Source organism: Lipotes vexillifer, unplaced genomic scaffold, assembly GCF_000442215.2.
Source record: "Lipotes vexillifer unplaced genomic scaffold, Lipotes_vexillifer_v1.1 scaffold100, whole genome shotgun sequence".
Taxonomy (NCBI): Eukaryota; Metazoa; Chordata; class Mammalia; order Artiodactyla; family Lipotidae; genus Lipotes; species Lipotes vexillifer.
Genome location: NW_006774075.1, coordinates 2215343 through 2229707, shown reverse-complemented (window position 1 = coordinate 2229707; position 14365 = coordinate 2215343). Strand labels below are relative to the sequence as shown.

Below are 14365 nucleotides of genomic sequence, written 5' to 3'. Positions count from 1 at the left end.
GTGTGTGTGTGTGTGTGTGTGTGTGTGTGTGTGTGTGTGTGTGTGTGTGTGTGTGTGTGTGTGTGTGTGTAGATATATATAATAAAGAGAGTTTACTAGAATGAAAAGCAAAAATAAGGTTTACATATGAAAAGACACAACTTCAAAGACATTATCATAAAGAACTTCGTTTATGTAAGGAAAACAGTAAGAAAAAGGTTGGTTTAGGATTAGTGTCAGTTCTTTCTCTTGCAAAAGCCTCCGGATGACATCAAGTATTGCTACCCTTTGTAAAGGCCCTAAGAAAATCCCACCCCAGTGAGAAGGATACCACCTCACACCTCTGCTGGTCATAAGAAGACCTTCAGCCGTCTGCCCCCTGGACCCACATTACTTTCTTAGTTGACAAAGAGCTCAGAAGTATTAATTGTAGGAAAGCACACTATAAAAATTCCTGCAGGCCAGTAAGGTTCCTTTCACTGTAAGTCAAATCATCCTCTAAGTATAAAATACATAACCAACCCAGCCCCCTAAGTAACCCAGCCCCCTAAGTTGCAAATGACGAAGGCCCTCTAAGAATATCATCACTGTAACTGAGTCTAGCCATATTCCTATAATTGTATTTATTATATATACATCTCACTCAAACAAGATTCAAGATTTACCTTCTTCTCACTTTTTCAGTTGTGGCATATGTGAAGCTCCCAAATTTAACAGCAATTAGTCCATTACTTACAGATCTTCAAGAAAGAAAGGGGGTGGGGGAAGAGACTTTGTAGAACAAGTTGGATAACAAGGCAATAATCTCTATATGCTTGAAAGAACATGACTGTTAGTACATTTACCTAATCACCAAACCCCAGACCAAAATACTATTACACTCACTCTAGGATACTGGTAACTGATATAAACCCCCGATAGATAAAACTAACATCAAAATTACAACTTAGTTTAAAATCTTATAGTCACCAAAGTAGCAAGATTCCTTATAAAATAAGGATGCTTGGGACAACCAAATTATTTCTCTCGGGCTACACCTTGGTTTCCAAAAATTTCCCTCAGGTTTAGATTTAAAATCATTTAAGATCCTAGTGACATCCTGAATATGATTTATTTTTCAGAACTTTTATTTGCATTCTCAAAAGAAGTCTCTATGTGCAAGGCTTCTTGTTTAATGAAAGGCATACTTAACCTGAGGTAAAAATCCTTTCTATAAGGAAGCCAAAATATAATTTTGAACTTCCACAAGTTGATGAGATATAATCCTATTCTGTTGTTATATTTTTCCTAACCCTAAAAATATCCTACACGTAACAGCTATACACCAATACAAAATTAAATAATCTAGAATTAAAAGGGATCACATAGCTTCCTAATTTGGCATTACCGCCTTAAAAATGTGAAAACGAAGACCAGAACAGTTAAGTTAGCAAGCCTAAAGTCATAAGGCAGCTTAACTAAAACCTGAAATGTAGGGAAGAGAAGTGGTATGTTTTATGATTAAAAATAATAAAATCTTATCTCCTTGGTTCAAACTTCAGATTAATACTTACTGGGAAATATCAGTATGTCTCCTTAAGATGCACATTTTATACAGCGAATCTTCTAAAATAGTAAAAAGAAGATAATGCAGATTTGAGGTTTTATTATTCCACCTAAGGAAAAAAATTAATGTCAAAACATGATTATTTAGCTACCAATGCATAGAACCAAACTGTATTATTCACATGAGATAGGGGAGAGACACTTACAGAAAAGGGAATTTGAACAATCTACGTGTGGAGTCCTCACTAAAACAAAAGAAAAAAAAAAAGTAAGAAAAATTTTAATTGGCTGCTGAATTATATCACCCAAAATATAAATAGAATTACCTTCTAGCATCTCTATATAATGGAATACATATTGCTTGATTCATCGATTTTCCAATTACATCCTAAATAAGATTTAAACATATAATTAAAGCACATACATACACAAAAACAAATACTCCACAGAAAGTGACTGCTCGTCACTGTTTAAGTCTAGTGCAAAATCATCTATATCACCAACCTTCATGCAAGAAACTTTAATGACAGTCATGGCAGTAAGGAAGAGAGTAAGTTCTGAGCTGAAAAGGACCCTGGAGATAAGTGATGGCAGGTTAGAAACCACCTCTTCTAGTGCCATAGCATCAATCATCCATCATTCAGTAGCTAACAGACACATCAGCTCTGTAACTAAGACCATTTATAATAAGTTTGTTCTGGGCACAAGTAAAATACTAAAGAACATCAACACGTTCAATAACCATGTATTTATTTTTAAATTTATGTAAGAAAGCAACAATAAGAGGAAATTAGTGAACCATATGAAACTGCCATTTTTGTTAGTCAAAAATAGTGAATAGGGCTTCCCTGGTGGCGCAGTGGTTGAGAGTCCGCCTGCCGATGCAGGGGACACGGGTTCATGCCCCGGTCCGGGAAGATCCCACATGCCGCGGAGCGGCTGGGCCCGTGAGCCATGGCCGCTGAGCCCACGCGTCCAGAGCCTGTGCTCCGCAACGGGAGAGGCCACAACAGTGAGAGGCCCGCGTACCGCAAAAAAAAAAAAAAAAAAAAAAAAGCTGAATATCAGCATTTTGATATGGTTCATCTTAAGAACTACGACCATTTACATAAGTGAGCCACATATTGCAGATGTTCTTGCTCCTACACAATAACATGCATTTCTTTCAAACTTACTGCTGGCTTTTGCAAGCAATGATCAATAACGTTCTCCATCCGCCTTTTCACAAAATGCAATGATTTTCGAGGATAATAAGGAAACAGCAAAGGACTTTCTGGTTTGAAACAAAAACAAACAATAAAAAGCTATAACAAACCAGATAACTAGGAGAAACTAATCTACTGCTAGAGCCAGCCCACACAGCTTATCTGATGGTGGAATTCTCCCTGGCCACTTCATTATACCTCGGCATGACCTCACTAAAAATGACTGTGGCCTTCTGCCTTGCATCATCCCCTGCTGCCAGTCCACAGAAAACCACCACACTTACTACAAGCTGAGTCCTTGCAGCTTATTATTCTATATTTTATTTTTCCCACCAAAATCCAACAGTATGCTTCTGCTGGCTATAAGAAGAAAGGGATGATTTGGAAACCATAAGACATATAATGAAATAAGTTCATTTTTCTCTCTTCTTTGCCACAATGGTATAACAACAGCACTTGTTTTGGAAGAGGGTGACAGTGAAAACAAAAACAGGAGACAAGAAACTGGTGCTATGAAAATAAGCTCTTTACTTTTGAAAAGACTACTTTATCAGTAGAAAGTAATATATAATTTTTCATTTAGTGACACCAAGTATGCTAGGTTCTTTTTATACCTGTTATTTCTACTGTTTACAACAGCTGTATATATTAAGCACCATATTCTTTATTTTACTGATTAAAAAAAGAAAGAAAATGAGGCTTAGGAGGTGTAGGCAATTGCCCAGTGTGAGAGTGACTAGGAAGCTAGACTCTGAATCAAACCCAGGTCCAACTCCCAAGCCCACCCTCTTCCACTGTGCTCTGTAGGCCTCCCTCACAGCACCTCATGTCCCAGCTATGCTGGATAAAAGGAGCTTTAATCGTGTTAACATTTTAAGCTTCCAACGGGTGACAGATGCTGTGGTATCATAGAGAGATATCTGGTCTTTGTCCCCAGTTCCTGGCCCAGAGCTCCTTAAAACTCTTGGAATTTCCTGAGTGATAAGGATGACAGGAGCATACTCTGTTTTAATGAGGCCCTTAGATAGCTTCAGGATAGGGGCTGGTCTCCATAAAGACCAAGCCTTGATTAGAAGCTTGGAACTTTCAGCCCCTTCCCTCGGCCTGCGGGTAGGGGAGAGAAGCTAGCGTGGAGTCCCATCACCAATGGCCCCTAACCCCTACATAATGAAAACTCCATAAAGCCCCTAAACGACAGAGCAGAGGGCCTCTGGGTCGATGCTTAAGGTGCTGGGAGGGCAGTGCACCTGGAGAGGGGATGGAAGCTCCATGCCCCTTCCCCATACCTTGCCCCATGCATCTCTTCCATTTGGCTATTCCAGAGTTGTATCCTTTATAATAAACTGGTAGATGTAAGTTAAGTGTTTCTGAGTTTTGTGGGTCATTTTAGCAAATTATTAAAACTGAAGCATGGGAAGCCCCAACTTTGTAGCCAAGTGGAACAGAAGTGTGGGTAACCTGGGGACCCAGTACTTGTGACTGAACTCTGAAGTGGGGGCAGTGTTGTGGGACTAAGCCCTAACCCTGTGGAGTCTGGTGGTAACTCTGCAGAGTTAGTGTCAGAATTGAACTGTAGGACACCCAGGTGGTGTCAGAATTGGTCTCAGGAGGGAAAAAAGCCTCTCATTTTGGTGATGGAAGTGTTTTGAGTAAAAACAGCTCAGACGCATACTGCCTGCTTATATGCTATGTGCCAGGCACTATCCTAAGTGCTTCATCTAGATTAATTTCTTTCATCTTCCCAACAGCTTTTTGAGGGAGGCGCTCTGATCACCCTCACTTTACAGAAGAGAAAACTGGGGCACAAAGAGGTCAGGCAACGTGCCCTCAGCCCCACACCAGGGAGTGGCAGAGCAGGACTTCAGCCCAGGCAGCCCGGCTTCCAGCACACCGACCTCTACCCGCGTAACAACACCGACTCTCTCACATCCCCTGGGAAGCTATGAGCGCTAAGCATTTAGCACTTGACTTTTGCAAAGTGCTAGGAAGAAGTTTCATTAAAGGTTCCTTAATAGCTCCATAATGACAGTCGGTATACTTCATACTAGACTAAGAAACTGGGAGATTAATGAGCTTGTCCAAAGTCACACACTAGCAAACTCTTAAGCATTTAAGAGATGGAGTTAATCTGAAGTTACACATGAGACCTGTAACTAAGATTACACCTTTCTATTCAGCCACAGAAGATGTGGGGAGAAAAAAGGGTAGAACCTGTTTCTAGCCCAAAGTCCCCAGGATGGATATTAGCCCAACAGTGACAGGGCCCAGGTGCCACTCCTGCTGGTACACTGCCATCAGCCCTCCCCAGGCATCCTTCCTTACTCCTTGGACATCCTGATTAAATACGGTAAATGAGCTGAGTCAGCTGTACTTTTATTTTCCCTCTATTCAATAGCTAACTTACGTCAATACATCTCTTGCAATTGATCTTAAGATTCTCAAACAATGTAAAATACGTCCTGCTCTGAAAAAGAATTTGGGCTTGTAGTGTTAAATCAAAACAGCAGTAAGCAAAGTTCTGGGCCTGAGATTTCTCTGCCTCCCCCACTCACTCACTCATTCAGATACACAGCAACCACACAGAGCAGAGGTCACTACTAAGTCCAGTTAAAAACTCAGGCTCTCAAGTTAGCAGAATCCTAGCTCTAACGCTTACCACCTTGTATCATCTTGGGGCCTTCTCTAACCTTCAGTTTCCTCACTAGTAAAATGAAGATAACAAGTACCTACCTCATAGGTTCTTGTGAAGATTAAAGGAGGTAATATGTATGTGGCTATTACCCCAAGGATCTAAGAAATAGCTAAACTGTGGTCAGATTATTCTCTGAGAAAGCAAAGAAACAGATGCTTTAAAAATCTTTTCATCTAAAATGGAGACGTTTCGACATATTTAATGGTTGCTATTTTGTGTTGTAGTCCCAGTAATGTTGGCCAAATAAAGTTTTACCAAATCAACATCCTAGAGAATGAAAGGCATAACGAGTAAATTAAAAAAAAAAAAAAAAAACCTCAGGAGAATACAGTGATACATCATTATGGGAATTAAAAGCATTCATTATATGCTCTTAAAAGCTAATAAATTGGAACTGGCAAAATAGACTTCTCTGACTGATAGGCTCTACAGTTTTCTTCCCAATATCCTGTTTTTTAATACATATTTTTTATAACAGACAATACTTAAGCAATCTTACAACATCACAGTTAACATCAGAGTGTTTTTGAACATGGTAATGTCATATACTGTTATTACTTTACTGTTTCTATAATCAAATAAAATGGACACAAAAGATAAATCTAAAGAACTTAGATAAGTATTCAGCAAGTACACTTGCTGATGTACTGGTCTCAAATAAATACAAACATGGCCAAAATCCATGTTGGTTCATGAAATACCTTTAAGGTGGCTGCTGTTTTGAAGAAAGTCATACCACTGGTTCCCTTCTGTGTTAGGGGGTGACACAAGATCGTCATCTTCGTCTTTCAAGTACTAGAAGTACAGAAGTAGAAATTTAAGTTTTGTAAACCAAAGCATCAGGCTCCGAAATTGTTTATATTTAACACTATTCTACTTATTTTGTTTTACTGCCAAGTCCTCTGAAAGTGCATTATTCTGTGAGATGACCAAAATTTGCTAAATGCCAAGCAACTGATCTGCAAACATTAGAATGCTGTAGATTTAGAGACTATAAATTGAGTTAAATTTCATGTTCTATTTTCAAGAAGCACATTTTAAACTTACATATGTAAGTTTATAAATTAATTTGAAAAGTATCAACTGTCAGTCTAATCTATGGCAGTAGTTCTCAAAGTGTGATCCATGCAACTCTGAGAGTCTTCAAGATGCTTTCAGAGATCCATGAGGTCATTACTATTTTTATAATAGTATCAAGATATTATTTGCCCTTTTCACTGTAATGACATCTGCCCTGATAGTCAAAAGCACAGGTGGAGAAAACTGCTGGCACTGTCACCAAGAATCAAAGTAGTGGCCCCAAACCATACTAGCAGTCACTATATTCCTTTTGGCCACATACAGTTTCACTAATCTCTAATGAGACTATTAAAATGATTAATTTCATTAAATCTCAACAAAATCTTTTTAATATTCTGAGTGACAGAATTGGGAAGTATAAATAAAGCACTTTTGCGCCTACCAAAGTATGACAGTTATCATGAGGGAAAGCATTTATGAAAATGTAGCTGTGAGTCAGGCCAGGCACTTCTTTGTTATTAACGGAATTCCATTTTCACTCAAAAGAACAACTGGCAGACAAACTATGATTATTCATTCTTGGGTATTTGGCAGATACGTTCTTGAAAATAAAGAAAGTGATCCTGTCACTTTAAGCAAAACAACTGACAGGGGCTTCCCTGGTGGCGCAGTGGTTGAGAGTCCACCTGCTGATACAGGGAACACGGGTTCGTGCCCCGGTCCGGGAAGATCCCACATGCCGCGGAGCAGCTGGGCCTGTGAGCCGAGGCCGCTGAGCCTGTGTGTCCGGAGCCTGTGCTCCGCAACGGGAGAGGCCACAACAGTGAGAGGCCCGTGTACCGCAAAAAAAAAAAAAACAAACCCACAAAAACAACAACAACAAAAAAGAACTCACAGTATTTATTACCAATGATAAAATTTAAACATTTAAGCAAAAAGTAAAATTTCTGAAAAACCTGTATCTGCCACTATGTGCTTGACAACCTCACAGTAGTTAAACATTGTCTGATGAGATTGGTAATGACATTAACAAAATCTGACTTTTGGATACTGTATGAAGAAAGGTGTCAGCATATGGAAGATCACTGTAATTCAGCGAATCAGTATTTTCCAAATGACCAATACATGATATGGCAAAATAACATGCACAGCGTAAAAGATCCATCCAAAGTGCAAGGTAGATGAATGAATTTTAATGAATCAGAATATGAAAAGCCCACTGATGCAATTTAGATTCCATACTGGAACTAACCTAAGATACTACCACTTGTCAGGATCTGGTGTAGTATCAAAGAACATTCACAGTTATCTAAAAAGCTATTAAAATACTTTACCCTTTCCAACTACACACCTGCGTGAAACCAGGCTTTCTTAACCAAAACAACACGTCACAATAGATCGAATGCAGAAGCAGATATGAGAATATAGCTGCCTTGTCTTAAGCCAGACATCAAGGAGATTTGCAAACATAAAACACTGCCATTCTTCACTTAATTTTGTTTTGTGAAGTATAGTTACTTTTCGTTAAAAATATTTATATTAACATGTAACGGTAAGTGGGTTCTTTTTAAATTAATTAAGAGATAATTCTTTATTCTGTTTAATTTCTAATACCTAATAATATCTACTATTGATAGATACAGTGCACATAAAAGCTCTCCGGAGTCTTCAATAATTTTAAGAATGTAAAAGGGTTCTGAGACGAAAAAGTTTAAAGCTACTCTGGTGATTTTACTCAAAAGGCAGGGTTACTATATAATTTGGCATTATATTACTTTCAAAAAGTTTTGTATAATAAAGACTAACACTGCTAAAGTTTTAAAAATAAAAAAATTAGTAACTAGATTCAATCCAGAGCCCATACCTGACCAACTTTTTCAACGTTAAAATATTTTCCTTTTCGATTATAAAGATCTGGAGCCTAGAAAGAATAAATATAGTTTAATTCTTAAGTCAACTCACTGAGGAAAAAAAATCTTATATATTTAAACCAAAAACTCTATTGTTTAAGAAAGCTGTTGGTGGCAGTTACTCTTTTATATGTAGTAACACACACATACAAACAAAAGTTCAATTTATATGCTTTACATTTAATAAATAAGTACGGCCATTAATTAGCTCAATAGCTTAAAAAGCATACATAATTGCTTAGAACTTCAATTAAATTGGATTAAATTTGATTACTTCTTACCATTATCCCGATTTATTGTGATTATTTTTTAAGAAGCACTATAGAAATACCAATTTCCTACCTCATTGAAATGTTCAGTAAGAAATTCAGCAACAAATGTGATGTCTTTTTGAGTCATCTATCAAAACCAAGAGGAACAAAAAGAAAACAGATTAAGATAAGAGAAAGCTTGCCAATAAAATTCTATGTAATAATAAATGCGACTTTTCTACTATCTACTAAAAGTTATGGGACAAATAAGAAAAGTTCCTTCAAAGAAAATGTCAACAGAAATTCAGGAGATTATGCAACTCTGAAAATATGAAATCCTAGGGCTCTGAGAAGCATGTAATTAAATATTTTAAACCCATATTCCAATCAGCGACGCCAATAGCTACAGAACTCTTTATGGCCTAAGGCTGTTTATTATTTTATGCTTTATGCTAAGACTACGTGTGTAGAGTCCCTCCTTTGGGAGTAGGGGACTGTCAGTCCAGATAAATAACCTCAATGTGAGTTAAGGGCTGCAACCCAAGAGCGCTTCAGTGTTGGCCCTCTGCTTCTTTCAATGACCCTGCCTTCTCCCTATCCCGGTTCTTTAGCCCTCAAAAAATTACACATTGAGAGCTCTCCCAACAAGTAACATATTATATTTCCCCAAATAAAGCTAAGAGTGATATCAGAGAAACAGCTAAGGTGAATGTCTCTGGTTTGCAAGGCCAGTCATGCACAGCACAGAAGATCTACTTTGTATAAAAGCTGTGATCCTTTACTCATCTGGGCCACCAAGGCTAATCTTTTTTTTTTTTTGCAGTATGCAGGCCTCTCACTGTTGTGGCCTCTCACGTTGCGGAGCACAGGCTCCGGACGTGCAGGCTCAGTGGCCATGGCGCATGGGTCCAGCCGCTCCGTGGCATGTGGGATCTTCCTGGACCGGGGCACGAACCCACGTCCCCTGCATTGGCAGGCAGACTCTCAACCACTGCACCACCAGGGAAGCCCAAGGCTAATCTAAATGCTCTCCATTTTTTCAGACTCAAAATTACCTTATCTATCTGAATCAGACAGTTTGGGCAGGGGTGAGGATGAGCGAGCTGCAGGAATCAAGTGGGAATTTTGCCTTATTCTGTAAGATTTTTCTAGAAGAAGGTTCCATTGCTACTTGTCACAGTCCTTAGAGTGAGAAAGAAACTGGTGTCTGTCAGACCTCAACATAGGTACTAATACCTAAGTACTAGCTTTCCAAGGAAAATAAAAATGCATTTAACATTTTAGGAAGTTAAAGTAAGGAATCCAAACACCCTACATTATATAGAATACAAAATCTTATACAAACATGAAAACAATAAACTTAGCCATAATAAAGGTGCTCTGTGAGATTAAAAAATATCAAACACGCAAATTAAAAAAAAAGGCTGACTAGGATCTGTCTTGTGTCTACAGCCTAACATCTTGTTAACTAATAACTGCATAAGACTACCAAGATGACCAGCAAAGCTGAGCTCAATCAGGGCAATATTAACATATTAGGAGAGGGGCGGAGTCAAGATGGGGTACTAGGAGGACGGAGAATTCTGTCTCCACACACCTAGGGCACCTACCAGGCACAGTGGGGGACCATGGACACCTAAGGGGATGACAGAAACCCCCAGAGACCAGGTAGGATGTGGGGCGTGGGGGGAGCGAGGGGGGAGAAGTGGAGGCAGGACGGGACTGGCGTCCCTGAGGGCGGCTGGGGGAGGGGAAGGGATCCCACGCCCGAAGGGGGTAATTGTGGGACCACTGAGGGGCAGAGGATCAAAAGGGAGCGTGGCCAGATTTCCCCTGCCCACCTGGGCCCCCGGGAACCTGCTGAAATCCCGGGCCTGATCCTCTGCCCACCAAGGCCCCCTCCAGCCGCGGGCCCTGAGGGAGTAGGAGGGAGGGAAGGGGGAGCAAAAATAAAGGCCAGACCTATGGGACCAGCAGCTCTGAGGGGCGGCTGGGGGACGGGAGGAGTTCCTACAGCCAGAGAGGCCCTCCCATGGTTAGGGGTCCAGCGGGGATGGGGGAGACTGTTGGTGGGGGGGGCGTGGAGGAACGGAAGGGAATGTGGCCAGTGCTTTCCCTGTCCACTTAGGCACTGTGGAGCCTGTTGGGCTCCCGGGCCTAATCCTCTGCCCTCAACCCCCACCCAGGGCCCCGCCTCCACACTCGGAGACCCCCTCTGAGAACTCCTCCAACTGCGCTGGGCCTAAACCCCACCCACACTCCCCCACCCAGGGCCCCGCCTCCACACTCCGGAACTCCATAGCTGGAAGGCCCTCCTTTGGAGATGCTGCCTCTCCCCTTCCGGCGCAGGTCCTAAGCAGAGGCCCTGCCCCACGCTCAAATGCCACCCCCAACCCCACCTAGGCTCTGCCCCACCTTAAACCCTACCCCTAAGTTCCACCCCCACCTAAACTCTGCCCCCATAGCCAAGGCTTTTTTTTTCTTTTCTTCGTTTTTCCTCTTTTAGACTGGGGTTCTGTTTTACCTTTTTGATTCATTTATATTTTATTTTTTTCTAATAAATCTTTTACTTTTCTAATTTTATAGTATTCTTTATACTTTGTTATTGTTCTCCTTTTGGCTTGTTCCCTCCCACCCCCCTTTTCTTCTGTTGTGGTTTTATTTTACCTTGTTGCAGTTGTTTCAATTATACTTTTATTTTTCCTAATATATTTTTTATCTTTCTAATTTTATTTTGCTTTTTATTCCTTGTTATTATATTGCTCCCTGTTTTATTTTTGTTTTTTTTTTGTCACGCCACACGGCTTGTGGGATCTTGGTTCCCGGGCCAGAGGCTGGGCCCGAGCTCCTGCGGTGGGAGCTCCAAGTCCAAACTGCTAGACTAACAGAACCTCAGACCCCAGGGAATATTAGTCAGAGTGAGGTCTCCCAGAGGTCCTCATCTCAGCACCAAGAGCTGGCTCTATCCAACTGCCTGCAAACTCTAGTGCTGGAGGCCTCAGGCCAAAAATCCAGTAAGACACAAATACAGCCCCACCCATCAGAAAAAAAAAAAAAAGAAACGACAAAAAAATATGTTACAGACAAACGAGCAAGGTAAACACCTACAAGACCAAATAAATGAAGATGAAATAGGCAACCTACCTGAAAAAGAATTCAGAGCAATGAGAGTAAAGATAATCCAAAATCTCAGAAACAGAATGGAAAAAATAAACATTCAACAAGGATCCAGAAGAACTAAACAGCAAACAAACAGTGATGAACAACACAATAAATAAAATTAAAAGTACTCAAGAAGGAATCAATAGCAGAATAACTGAGACAGAAAAACGGATATGTGAGCTGGAAGATAAAATGGTAGAAATAACTGCCAAGGAGCAGAATAAAGAAAAAAGAATGAAAATAATTGAGGGCAGTCTCAGAGATCTCTGGGACAACATTAAAGGCACCAACATTTGAATCATAGGGGGTCCCAGAAGAAGAAGAGAAAAGAAAGGGTCTGAGAAAATATTTGAAAAGATCATAGTTGAAAACTTCCCTAATGTGGGAAAGGAAATAGTCAATCAAGTCCAGGAAGTGCAGAGAGTCCCATACAGGATAAACCCAAAGAGAAACACACCGAGACACATGTTAATCAAACTATCAAAAATTAAATACAAAGAAAAAATATTAAAAGCAGCAAGGGAAAAGCAACAAATAACATACAAGGGAATCCCCACAAGGTTAACAGCTGATTTTTCAGCAGAAACTCTGCAAGCCCGAAGGGAGTGGCGGGGCATATTTAAAGTGATGAAAAGGGAAAAACCTACAAACAAGTTTACTCAACCCAGCAAGGATCTTCATTCAGATTCAATGGAGAAACCAAAAGCTTTACAGACAAGCAAAAGCTAAGAGAATTCAGCACCACCAAACCAGCTTCACAGCAAATGCTAAAGGAACTTCTCTAAGCAGGAAACACAAGAGAAAAAAAAACCCACAAAAAAATCCTGAAATCATTTCAGAAAATGGTAATAGGAACGTACATATCGATAATCACCTTGAATCTAAATGGATTAAATGCTCCAACCAAAAGACACAGACTGACTGAATGGATACAAAAACAAGACTGATATATGCTGTCTACAAGAGACACACTTCAGACCTAGGGACACATACAGACTGAAAGTGAGGGGATGGAAAACGGTATTCCATGCAAATGGAAATCACAAGAAAGGTGGAGCAGCAATACTCATATCAGATAAAATAGACTTTAAAATAAAGACTGTTACAAGAGATAAGGAATGACACTACATAATGATCAGGAGATCAATCCAAGAAGAAAACATAACAATTATAAATATTTCTGCATACAACACAGGAGTACCTCAACACATAAGGTAAATGACAATAGCCATAAAAGCAGAAATTGACAGTAACACAATAATAGTTGGGGACTTTAACACCCCACTTACACCAACAGACAGATCATCCAGACAGAAAATAAATAAGGAAACACAAGCTTTAAATGAAACAACAGACCAGACAGACTTAATTGATATTTTTAGGACATTCCACCAGAAAGCAGAAGAATACACTTTCTTCACAAGTGCACACAGAACGTTCTCCAGAATAGATCACATTTTGGGTCACAAATCAAACCTTGGAAAAGTTAAGAAAACTGAAATCGTATCAAGCATCTTTTCCAACCACAATGCTATGAGATTAGAAATCAAATACAGTAAAAAAACAGTAAAAAATACACAAATACTTGGAGGCTAAACAGTGTGCTGCTAAATAACCAAGAAATCACTGAAGAAACCAAAGAAGAAATCAAAAAATACCTAGAAACAAATAACAACGAAAACACGATAAGCCAGAAACTAGGGGACACAGCAAAAGCAGTTCTAAGAGGGAAGTTCATAGCTATTCAAGCTCATCTCAAAAATCAAGAAAAATCTCAAATAAACAATCTAACCTTACACCTAAAGCAACTAGAAAAAGAACAAAGAATACCCAAAATTAGTAGAAGGAAAGAAATCATAAATCAGAGCAGACATAAATGAAATAGAAACAAAGAAAACAACAGCAAACATCAATAAAACTAAAAGAATACTCTTTGAGAAGATAAAATTGATAAACCTTTAGCCAGACTCATCAAGAAAAAAAGGGAGAAGACGCAAATCAATAAAATTAGAAATGAAAAAAGGAGAGATTGGATGATGGGGAAAGATGGCGGAGGAGTAAGACGCGGAGATCACCTTCCTCCCCACAGATACACCAGAAATACATCTACATGTGGAACAACTCCTACAGAACACCTACTGAACGCGGGCAGAAGACCTCAGACCTCCCAAAAGGCAAGAAACTCCCCACGTACCTGGGTAGGGCAAAAGAAAAAAAAAAAATTAATTAAAAACAGAGACAAAAGAATAGGGACGGCACCTGCACCAGTGGGAGGGAGCTGTGAAGGAGGAAAGGTCTCCACACACTAGGAAGCCCCTTCGCGGGCGGAGATTGCGGGAGGCGGAGCGGGGAGCTTCTGAGCCGCGGAGAGGAGCACAGCAACGGGGGTGCGGAGGGCAAAGCGGAGAGATTCCCGCACAGAGGATCGGTGCCGACCGGCACTCACCAGCCCGAGAGGCTTGTGTGCTCACCCACCGAGGCGGGCGGGGCTGCGAGCTGAGGCTCGGTTTCGGTCGGAGCTCAGGGAGAGGACTGGGGTTGGCGGCTTGAACATAGCCCGAAGGGGTTAGTGCGCCACGGCTAGCCGGGAGGGAGTCCGGG

General features: G+C 40.4%; 1 protein-coding gene across 2 annotated transcripts in view; it reads right to left on the bottom strand.

The window, feature by feature from the left end:
- The window catches only part of ANAPC4 (anaphase promoting complex subunit 4), a 50524-nt gene that overhangs the window by 2039 nt on the left and 34120 nt on the right, over positions 1-14365 (bottom strand). For both annotated transcript variants that reach the window (XM_007448803.1, XM_007448804.1), the window contains 8 exons: positions 8694-8750; positions 8306-8362; positions 6123-6216; positions 2700-2797; positions 1851-1912; positions 1731-1769; positions 1533-1634; positions 645-719 (listed from right to left, as the gene is read on the bottom strand). In XM_007448803.1, coding sequence (XP_007448865.1) covers positions 645-719; positions 1533-1634; positions 1731-1769; positions 1851-1912; positions 2700-2797; positions 6123-6216; positions 8306-8362; positions 8694-8750 — 584 coding nt within the window. The remainder of the gene's footprint in view (positions 1-644; positions 720-1532; positions 1635-1730; positions 1770-1850; positions 1913-2699; positions 2798-6122; positions 6217-8305; positions 8363-8693; positions 8751-14365) is intronic.